Raw genomic sequence first — 11565 nt, 5'->3', positions numbered from 1 at the left:
AGCAGGAAGCTATTTTGGCCCCCACCCCCCACCCTGCTGGGACCGCACTGCAGTGCTGACTCGGGATACTGGGCCACTGTCACTCCCCCCACCCCGGGCCCCACCCCAGCAGCCCCTCCCCTCCATTGTCCAGAGCAGAGACGAGACTCAGCTGAAACATTCAGCAAATTTTATTGAAGCGCAACACAGACTGAAACCATTGAAGACAGGGAATGACAACACAGGGAACTTCTGATGGCCACTAGAGATCACAGTCCCGCCCTCCCCCCCCCCCGCTCCTCCAAGAGTCCCTAACGGGGTGCCCTCCCTTCACACAGCGGCCCGCCCTCCCCCACCCTCCCCCTACCCTCTCCCTTTACGAGGGCTTCGCGTGCAGTGTCTTGCCAGGATGGTGGGCACTGGCAATGCCCAGTCCCCTCAGGGCAGCCCCTCCCACTCAGGCCCACATGTCCTATGGCGGGCACAGGACAGTCACACAGCAGGGCATGCTGCACCAAGCCGAGAACACCAAGTCCCAAGGAAGCATGGCATGGCCCAGCAGGGCACAGGTACTGGGGGGCCTCCCGAAGCCACGCTGCGAAGCCCCAATGCAGATCTTCCTTCCTGAGGTCCTGGGGTGGTCACCGGCCAAGCCCTCGTCTGTCCCCTCATTCCCAACGGCTCCTCGGAGTGGGCTGGGGTGTCTCTGCACCACGATGGGGGGAACTGCTCAGAGAAGAACACATGCACATCTCCAGGAGACCAAGCAGTACTTGGCCTGAATCCACAATGGGGAAGCACACACTGAGCTGAGGACCATGTCTTGGCTGGTGCTGAAGCTCAGGGCATGTGGCAGGGCTCAGGGTGGCTGACCAGGTATAGATGGGGACACCCGGCCTGGGTTCACAGGCACCTCGGGGCTCTGCGAGGGCTGGGAGGGGAGTTGATGACAGCTCAGGGATGTGTTTTGACAGGGAGGGGAGAAAGGCTGGGCCAGGGAGGCGTTCCTTGAGATCTGGGTCACTAGGTGGCCTACAGTGACACATATGGACTTCCCAGGACAGGGACCAGCCTGTCCCAGGGGATGCTGAATAGGGGACCCCTTTTGGGTGGGTGGGGAGGCCCAGGCACCATGACATGGCCCCTAATGTGGGGCCAGGAGGCTGCCTGACCTGGCCTCTCCCTGCTTCCAGGCCAGGGGCCTGGGACCTGCTGAGCCTATTGACCAGAAGAGAACCCCAGGGGGCTCATCTCCACAGCCCCTTCCTCATCTTCGGGCTCCTCTGGGATGGGCTTGAGCCCCTTCTTCGGGGGCTCCTCAGCCTCCTGGTCTCCTACCTGGGGGAGACCCTCTGGCTCCCAGCCAGGACTTCCTGGAACCACCGGGGAAGCCCCACCCACCCAGGCAGTCGGGGGGCTCCAAGGGGCCTCTGAGGGTGCTGCTTGACCTAGGCCCAGGGGGCTGGGAGCCCTTCCATCTTCCTGAGTGGTCTCCCCAGGGGCAGAGGCTGCCCTGGCAGCACCACGGGCTTCAGGAGCAGCCTGGGCAACCTCGGCGCTGCTGCCAACTGCCTTACTGGCCTCTTCACGCGTTGGGAGGGCCTCGACACCACCTTCCTTGGAAAAGGCAACCTGGGCAGAGGTATCTCCACTGGCTGGGGAGGCCTCACTTCCACCTGCAGCTGCGCCCTCAGTGATGATCACATGGCCTAGGGCAGCAGCCAGGTCTCCGAGGACCCCATGGGCCTCCTCCTCCACTGGGAGCTGCTCACCCATCGCTGGGTCGGTCTCCCAGGTCTCCGTCTCCCGGATGAGCTGCAGCATCGCCACGAAGCTGGGGGGTCTTCTCTCCATCCGCATCCTCTTCAGCTTGTTCTGCATCAGGTTGTTGGGCCGGGCCCACATGAGCACCTGCCGGGCACGCAGCTGATCTGCAATGGCTGGGTGCACAGCCCCCTTGCCCAGGGCCAACTGCAGCAGGCCTTCTAGGCGCATCACAAAGGCAAAGAGGCTCTCCTGGGGCCGCTGGGCACACGTCATGAACTTCAGCCGAGCGGTCACCCGGGGATCCTTGCTCCCGAACGCCTCCACCAGCGCTGTCAGGCAATCCTGGGCTGTCAGGTTGGGATCTTCCTCCAGAAGGCTGCACAGGAGATCCAGCGCCGGACCCCCCAAGCTCTCCACCAGCCGCCTCCTCCGCTCCATCTCGGTCACATGGCGCCACAGGTACAGCATGTCGTTGGCATGATCCAGCCAGCTCTCAAAGGACTCTTCCCCTTCGTCCGGCTCTTCCATCCCGGAGAAGGTTCTCAGCTCTAGGTAGCCCATATTCTCTAGCACGGGCTCCAAGGCCAGCCACCACTGAGGGGACCGGGCCCGTGGCTCATCCATGGCTCCGGCGATGCCTGCAGCTGCAGCCTCCATGGGAACTCCTGCCTCCCCGGCTGCTCCTGCCAGGCTCAGAGATCCGGCCACACCTGCAACTCCCGTATCACCTGCCGCTCCCTCCTCATCAGATGTTCCTGCTTCATCTTCAGCTCTGGCCTCACTCTCAGCTCCTGCCTCACCGGCTACCCCGGCCTCATCTGCAGTGTCTGCTTCACCTATACCACCTGCCTCATCTGCAGCCCCTTCCTCATCTGCAGTGCCTTCCTCACCTGTACCACCTGCCTCACTGGTAGCTCGTCCCTCGAAGCCAGCTCCTGCCTGCCCTACAGCTCCTGCCTGCCCTACAGCTCCTGCCTCCCCTGCGGCTCCCTCCTCATCTGTGGCTCCCTCCTCACAGGCGGGCCCATTCTCACTTGAGGCTCCCGCCTCACCTGTGGGTCCATTCTCACCTGCAGCTCCCTCCATACCTGCAGCTCCTTCCTCACCTGCGTCTATCTCACCTGCAGCTCTCTCCTCACCTGCGTCTCCTATCTCACCTGCAGCTCCCTCCTCACCTGTGGGTCCATTCTCACTTGAGGTTCCCTCCTCGTTTGAGGTTCCCTCACCTGCTGCTCCTACCTCACCTGTTCCTCCAACATCTCCTGCAGCTCCCTCCTCACCTGCTGCTACCTCACCTGTTCCTCCAACATCTCCTGCAGCTCCCTCCTCACCTGCTGCTACCTCACCTGTTCCTCCAACATCACCTGTGGCTTCCTCCTCACCTGCTGCTCCTACCTCACCTATTCCTCCAACATCACCTGCAGCTCCCTCCTCACCTGCTGCTCCTACCTCACCTGTTCTTCCAACATCACCTGCAGCTCCCTCCTCATCTGCTGCTCTCACCTCACCTGTTCCTCCAACATCACCTGCAGCTCCCTCCTCACCTGCTGCTACCTCACCTGTTCCTCCAACATCACCTGTGGCTTCCTCCTCACCTGCTGCTCCTACCTCACCTATTCCTCCAACATCACCTGCAGCTCCCTCCTCACCTGCTGCTCCTACCTCACCTGTTCTTCCAACATCACCTGCAGCTCCCTCCTCATCTGCTGCTCTCACCTCACCTGTTCCTCCAACATCACCTGCAGCTCCCTCCTCACCTGCTGCTCCTACCTCACCTGTTCCTCCAACATCTCCTGCAGCTCCCTCCTCACCTGCTGCTCCTACCTCACCTGTTCCTCCAACATCACCTGTGGCTTCCTCCTCACCTGCTGCTCCTACCTCACCTGTTCCTCCAACATCTCCTGCGGCTCCCTCCACACCTGCTGCTCCTACCTCACCTGTTCCTCCTACATCACCTGTGGCTCTTGCCTCACCTACCCTACCAACCACTGCTCGTCTCTGGGGCTGTGCAGGGAAATTGGGTCTATCTTGTGATTCAGCATCAGGGGCCTGGGGCAGGCAGACAACAATCCAGGGTCCCCCTTTGCCTGGTATTTGCCGGGGGATCAAGCTTCGGCTTAAATACTCAGCAAACTCGACCAAAGCAATCTTTGACCCCAGATCCTTTCTGAAGACCTTGCCCAGCACTCGGTATCTGCCCAGGGGGCCCAGGGCAGCCTGCACGGCATCCCTGAATTCTTGGTCTTCACAGTCATCTGGGATGCCCAGGAGGAGCAGAGAGCGCTCCTCATTCACGCCCATCCACCTGCACCAGTCTCGCAGCAGCGCCAGTGGCTTCACCATTTTTGAGGACCTGAAGGTGGAGAAAGTGATTAAAGGGGTGTGCACAGACTTTTGAATTGTGGGAATAGGCTTATGTGTGCAAAGGGGAGAGAACAATGTTTGGGCCACACAGCCCACCCCACTGCCCCTCACAGCAGCAGCTTGGAGCACTGCCCCAACCTGTTTTGTTTGTTTGGTTTTAGGAAACTTTTCTGATAAATTAAGTGTATTTACAAAACAAGCCACAAAATTCTGTAAAACAATAAATATATATTTACAAAACAAAACATTTTCTACATTTCTGGCATCAGTTTTAGGAAGTTGCCTTTTTCCCAAGGAATTTTTCAAGTTTTTTAGCGTAATTTTTTCTATCATAGCCCTATATTCTCTTTTTACTGTACATCTGGCCTGTAGTGTTAGCCCTCTTTCATTCCTAATATTGGTGTTTAGCATTCTTTGTATTTTTCCTTGATTCATCTTTCTAGGGCTTTCTCAGTTTTGTTGCCCTTTAAAAAAAAAAAAAACAAACATATGGCTTGGTTTATCGTGTCCATAATTTGCTTTCTATCGCCAACTTCCTTTCTTAGCCCAATTATTACTTCAGTCAACTCATTTTATGCTTCTTTCGCTCTTCTTCTTTTAGCATCTCTATAGGGACTGTTAGGTCACTGATTTTATGTCCTCATTCTTTTCTAACATAAGCATTTAGAGCAATACATTTTCCTCCTATTGCTTCTTTAGCTGCCCCCCACTAATTTGGGTAAGTTGTGTTTTTTCATTATTCAGTTTGAAATATTTTCTAAGTCCCTTTGTGATTTTTTTCCTTCAATCCAAGGATTTCCCAGTATTTAAAGATATATTATCATTATTAACATCAAATAAAATTCCCCTGTGGTAAGAGAACTTATCATGTAAAATTGCAATACTTTTAAATTTAGGTGTGGTGTATCCCAGTGAATGTACAAAGCACCCTCGTGAAGAACCTGTATTTTGTGTGGAGACCAGGGCCCCGCCCCTCCCACCACTGCAATTCTGGCGACCTGGAACCTCTCCGTTCCTAATACAGTGCGCCAGAGCACCCCCCAGAACCCCCACAAATCCATTTGCAACAGCAAACAGCCTCCACCAGATCACAGCAGCTCCAGCGCCGCCAGTCTCAGGCCATTCACTGCACATGGCCAGGCGGCTCCTCCTCGCCCCCTTCAACTACACTCCCCTACCCTGCCACTTGGCGGTGCTCTCCTCTAGGCCCTGGAAGCAGGGCGCCACCACATGTTTAGAGATCAGACTTCCCCTCTCACCTCCCCACACCGGAGAGTCCTCCCACAAGCACTATCTCACACTATCTCACCCATGTAGAGACTCCCCCTCTTCCCTCCCCCCACCCCAGAAGGGAGCCAGAGCTCCCTTGCAGCCACCAACGTCCTCTCCCCCCGCCCCGCCCCCCGCAGAGCTGGTACCTCCCCTAACGGTTTCCAAACCGCATCCACGAGTCCACCCCATCCACCCCCTCCCCTCAGCCCCTTCTTTCCACCACAGGGGGCAGACATTAGCCCTTTCCTCATGTTCCCTTCATGTCTCAGCATGGGGGACCCCCTCTCACGTCCTCCCCACTCCCTCAGCCAGTAATACTCTCTTCTGGCCCCCAAAGTAGGCCTCACCCGCTCAGCAGGAAGCCCTTCCTTCTGAGACCCCCACAAGTTTAACCATTAGCCACCCCCTCTGCACCCCCAAACCATAACGCCCCCCCCCACCAGCCACCCTGGCAGCCAGCGGTCCTCCCCTCAGAACCCCTACACTGAGGAAACCCTTCCCTCAGCCCCTCTGAAGCCTGCCGCTGTCTGTGGCCTCACCCGGATTCCCAATCTAGTATGTGTTGGCCCTCCCCCCACCTCCACTCCTTGCTGGGACAGCTAAGGGACCCCCACCCGGGACCCCTGGTAACTGCGGAGTCCAGACCCCAGCAAAGTCCCCGCCTGTCTACTTACTTTGTCTGACTCTGTAAACGACTCTCGAATCCCACTCAGAAGGGTCTGAAGAACTCGGCTCAGCAGCGCAGCCAGGAACCGTGCAGCACACTATTCCGAGCCCTCTGTGCGAATGCCACCTGGGTTTCCTCCGTGCTCCCGGAAGCCCGAGGAAGATGAGGGGGAAAGGCCTAGGCAGCTGTTTACAAGGAAAATGATTGGACGAGAAACGCACGAGAGGAGGCTCTTTGCTACTGTATCAACAAGCGGTGAGCACTAAGGACTTGATGTTCCAAGGCCTGGCCCCCCGGGAAGCAAAGATGGCTTCCCTGATGGCGCAGATGGTAAAAAACTGCCCGCAATGCGGGAGACCTGGGTTCGATCCCTGGGCTGGGAAGATCCCCTGGAGAAGGACACGACTGAGCGACTTTCATGTCACTTCATTTGCTTTCCACCAATCAAAAGGTCTCCCTGCAAGGCAGCTGAGTTGCAAAAGTAAACTTGCAGATGGAAAACCCATCGCTGGCAAATTGGTTAATTTCTCTTTAAGTGCGTGCTAAGTTGCTTCAGTCGTGTCTGGCTCTTTGCAACCCTATGGACTATAGCCCACCAGGCTCCTGTGTCTGTGGGGATTCTCCAGGCAAGAATACTGCAAATCTTCCCGACCCAGGGATCGAACCTGCACCTCTTAGTCTCCTGCATTGGCAGGCAGGTTCTTTACCACTAGTGCCACCTAGGAAGCCTGTTATAGTTCATCTTATACTGTGACTGATAATTTCATAATGCTGTTCTGTATATTACTGGTTTTTGTCTAGTTTTATCAACTAGCCATCTTCTCTCATGGCAGAAAGAGGATGAGGGAACTCTCTGGTGTCCCTTTTATAAAGTCACTAATCTCTTTCGTTAGGGTTCCACCCTCGTGGGCTAATCACTTCCCAAGGCCCCACTTCCAAATCTCATTGCTTTGGGGGTTAGAATTTAATAGGTGAATTGGCGGGGCGTTTACAAACATTCAATACATAGCACTGTCTTTCCATCTATTTTTGTCCCTATGTTCCCTTTTTTCCTGCCTGAGGTAATAATTTCATAAAGGCTTTTAGCTTTCTCTCTTTTTATTTATTTATTTTAATTGGAAGATAATTACTTTGCAGTGTTATGATGATTTTTGCCATGCATAAATATGAATTGGCCATAGGTATACATGTGTCCCCTCCATTCTGAAATCTGCTCCCACCTCCCTCCCCCTATCCCTCCAGGCTGTCACCTTTCTCTTGAATCAGCATTAAGCTGAGTGGACTTAACACTGATGCTGATCTTGCATTCACACTCTGAGACATTTCTCTTTCTCTAGCTCCTCCATCACTTTTTCACACTTCTGCCATATTATTGTTCACATCATTGACACAGCCAACTTCGCATGTTCTGTGATTTTGTCATAATGCTTTAGAATCATCCAGTGGTTGAATGAGTCATGTTATAAGAACAAGTGACATCTACCACCTTTCACCTTGCTCCCTCTCTCCATTATTTTCACTTTTGTTTCCATTGTTATCGCTTGGGACTTCTTCTCAGTACTGGCTACATTGCCACTGCTTTTATGATTGAGTCTGGGCATCCTGGGCTTGAAATACAGATACTGTACTCCATACAGTACTGTACAGTAAAGTACACTAAAGTACATCCACTTGTAGAGGGTGCTCACACATGACAATTTACACCAGAAAGGTGAGCTAACTTACATGATTGAACATGTGAATATACATTCACATCTTTGAGAGTTCCCCACTTGAATGCTCTTCTGTAGGGGACTTATTGGATATCTTTAATTTTTCACTGCCTGATTGTGGTTAACATTGTACCACTTCACATAAATGTACGGTCATTTCTACAATATAATTTACAATATTGTGATGTTTTCTGCCATGCATAAATATGAATCGGCCATAGGTGTCCCCTTCATCCTGAGCCCTCATTCCTGCTCTACCCCATCTTTTATGATATAGTTACCATATATATTATATCTACATGGATTGTAAAGCTTACAATATACTTGCTATTACAACTTTTAATAGCCATATGTATAATAAAGAAATTAAGAGCAAACAAGTATTTTTTAATGTTTAAATGCCTGTTGTTGCTGTTTAGTCACTAAGTCGTTTCCGACTCTTGGCGACCCCATGGCTTGCAGCATGCCAGGCTCCTCTGTCCTCCACTATCTCCTGGAGTTTGCTCAAATTCATGTCCATGTTTAAATGTTTACACCCATATTTACCATTTCTGGTGTTCCTCATCTCTACCCAAATACCAAGATTTCCCTCTACTATCATATTTCTTCATGTGGAAAGATATTCTTTAGCATTCTTTTAGTACAGATCTATTGGTGAAATTTCTTAGCTTTCATCTGTCTCAAAAGGTACTTATTTCACCTTCATTCTTTTTTTTTTCCACTTTCCTTTTAAATTTTTTATTAAAGTATAGCTGATTTACAATGTTGTGCCAATCTCTGCTGTCCAGCAAAGTGACTCAGTTATACACTTATATACATTCTTTTTTATATTCTTTTCCATTATGATCTATCACAGGATATTGAGTATAGTTCTCTGTGCTCCACAGTAAGACCTTGGTTTTTTTAATTAATTTATGTATTTTAATTGGAGGCTAATTACTTTACAATATTCTGGTGATTTTTGCCATACATCGACATAAATTAGCCATGGGTGTACATGTGTTCCCCATCCCGAACCCCTCTCCTACCTCCCTCCCCATCCCATCCTTCTGGATTGTCCCAGTGCACTGGCTTTGAGTGCCCTGTTTTATGCATCAAACTTGGACTGGTCATCTATTTCACATATGGTATGTGCTCAGTTGCTAAGTTGTGTCTGACTCTGTTACCCCGTGGACTGTCGCCCACCATGCTCAGACTTTGTCCATGGGATTTCCTAGGCAAGAATACTGGAGTGGGTTGCCATTTCCTTTATCACATATGGTAATATCACATATGTAATATCACATATGGTAATATCACATAACACATATGGTAATGTACATGTTTCAATGCTATCCTCTCAAATCATCCCACCCCTGCTTTCTCCCACTGAGTCCAAAAAGAAGAGTCTGTTTTTTATATCTGTGTCTCTTTTGCTGTCTTGCGTATAGGGTCATCGTTACTGTCTTTCTAAATTCCATCAGTTCAGTTCAGTCACTCAGTCATGTCCAGCTCTGCAACCCCATGGACTGCATAAATTCCATATATATGCATTAATATACTGTATTGGTGTTTTTCTTTCTGGCTTACTTCACTCTGTATAATAGGCTCCAGTTTCATCCACCTCATCAGAACTGATTCAAATGTGTTCTTTTTAATGGCTGAGTAACATTCCATTGTGTATATGTACCATAGCTCTCTTATCCATTCGTCTGCCAATGGCCATCTAGGTTGCTTCCATGTCCCTGCTATTGTAAACAGTGCTGCAATGAACATTGGGGTACGCGTGTCCCTTTCAATTCTGGTTTCCTCGGTGTGTATGCCCAGCGGTGGGATTGCTGGGTCATACAGCAGTTATATATCCAGTTTGTTTGTTTTTGTAAATTAATTTATTTATTTTAATTGGAGGCTAATTACTTTACAATATTGTGGTGGATTTTGCCATACATTCACATGAATCAGCCATGGGTGTACATGCACCCCCCCAATTCTGAACTCCCCCTCCCACCTCCCTCTCCATCCCATCTCTCAGGGTCATCCCAGTGCACCAGCCCTGAGCACCCTGTCTCATGCATCAAGCCTGGACTGGCAATCTATTTCACATATGGTAATATACGTGTTTCAATGCTATTCTCTCAAATCATCCCACCCTCTCCTTCTCCCACAGAGTCCAAAAGTCTGTTCTTTACATCTGTGTCTCTTTTGCTGTCTTGCATACAGGGTTATCATTACCATCTTTCTAAACTCCGTATATATGCATTAATATACTGTATTGGTATTTTTCTTTCTGACTTACTTCACTCTGTATAATAGGCTCCAGTTTCATCCACCTCATTAGAACTGATTCACATGCACTTTTTTTACTAGCTGAGTAATATTCCATTGTGTATATGTACCACAGCTTTCTTATCCATTCGTCTGCTGATGGACATCTAGGTTGCTTCCACTGCCTGGCTATTGTAAACAGTGCTGCAATGAACACTGGGGTACACGTGTCTCTTTCAATTCTGGTTTCCTCCGTGTGTATGCCCAACAGCGGGATTGCTGGGTTGTATGGCAATTCTATTTCCAGTTTTTTAAGGAATCTCCACACTGTTCTCCATAGGGGCTGTACTAGATTGCATTCCCACCAACAGTGTAAGGGTTCCCTTTTCTCCTTGTTGTTTATGCATTCTAAATGTAATGGCTTGCCATCAGGTTTGGGCTTTGTCTGTCACTCCCTTAGTGTCTGGAGTTGGGAGGACACCACTCAAGGCTCCACACACCTCCCAGGCCACCTCCCACCACTGGCTTGGGCCCTCCCTCCTTCCTGAGGCTTGGCTTCACCCTGGACTTTTCCAGGCCCCTTCCCCGCTAGGATCCCTGGGACTCACTGCAGAGTAGCTGAATCAGGGCTTGCTGCCTTCAGGGCACTGTCTCTGCCTGCACCCGCCCCACCCTCACTCCTGCCACAATAAGGAGAGGTGGATGGAGGAAAGACAGAGTAGGACAGGCCTGGGTGGATTGCTGCTGGAGCTGCCGGGTGCATCCACAGATTTCTGTTACATGACTTTCTCTAGGCTGGGCATGTGTTTGAAATTCTTCATTAAAAAAAGCTGGGAGACCTTCTGGAGAAGGCATCTAGAGGCATTCATGATGGTGCCTACAATACAGCTTCTAACAAAACCAGGCTGTCCCGAACCCCTGGTAATAGAATTGTTTATCTTTATACCAAGAAGGTTGGGAAAGCACCAAAATCCACGTGTGGTGTGTGCCCAGGCAGACTTAGGGGCGTTCGTGCTGTGAGACCTAAGTTCTCATGAAGTTGTCTAAAATGAAGAAACATGTCAGCCGAGCCTATGGTGGGTCCATGCATGCTAAATGTGTCCGTGACAGAATCAAGCACACTTTCCTTATTGAGTAGAAGATTGTTGTGGAAGTGTTGAAAGCACAGAGTCAGAAAGCTAAATAGGACATTAAGGAAGTCTCTTCTATTGTTGGATTGCTCCCCACCCTGAAAAGTTTTTTAAAAAAATGAATGGTTATTAAATTCTATCAAAATCTCTTTTTTTGTTTTTTGCATTTGGCAAAATAATGATCACATAGTCTTTCTCCTTTATTTTATTAATATGGCTGATTTTATTGATTGATTTCCTACTTTTTCTAAACTTAAATGATCTCAAATGGTTTATGGATTCAATTTGCTAATATTTTATTTAGAATTTTTGCATTTGTGTTTATAAGAGAGATTGGCTCGTAATTTTCCTTCCTTGTAGTACCTCTTTGTGGGCCTGAGTTTTCTTTGCAGAAAGATTTTTTTAATACAATTACTATAATACAAGATGT

The 11565-nt window shown here is 50.2% G+C and overlaps 1 protein-coding gene and 1 pseudogene across 1 annotated transcript; one reads left to right on the top strand and one right to left on the bottom strand.

The window, feature by feature from the left end:
• Nucleotides 1-613: 613 nt before the first annotated feature.
• PNMA6E (PNMA family member 6E) lies at nucleotides 614-4089 on the bottom strand. Its single transcript, XM_070366569.1, has 3 exons — nucleotides 3934-4089; nucleotides 3684-3689; nucleotides 614-2265 (listed from the first exon to the last, which is right to left on the bottom strand). Exons 1-3 carry the CDS (start codon nucleotides 4087-4089, stop codon nucleotides 1198-1200), a joined length of 1230 nt encoding a protein of 409 aa, XP_070222670.1. The 3' UTR covers nucleotides 614-1197.
• A 2160-nt stretch (nucleotides 4090-6249) lies between these two features.
• Nucleotides 6250-11191, top strand: LOC102268600 (large ribosomal subunit protein eL34-like; annotated as a pseudogene).
• The last annotated feature ends 374 nt before the right edge of the window (nucleotides 11192-11565 follow it).

The sequence above is a fragment of the Bos mutus genome, chromosome X (assembly GCF_027580195.1).
Source record: "Bos mutus isolate GX-2022 chromosome X, NWIPB_WYAK_1.1, whole genome shotgun sequence".
Classification (NCBI taxonomy): Eukaryota; Metazoa; Chordata; class Mammalia; order Artiodactyla; family Bovidae; genus Bos; species Bos mutus.
The sequence above is the reverse complement of the archived record's forward strand: the minus strand, read 5'-3'. Positions and strand labels throughout refer to the sequence as shown.

Excerpts from the sequence above, each read along its gene's own strand:
- PNMA6E (XM_070366569.1), bottom strand. The coding sequence starts at position 4,089 with ATGGTGAAGCCACTGGCGCTGCTGCGAGACTGGTGCAGGTGGATGGGC.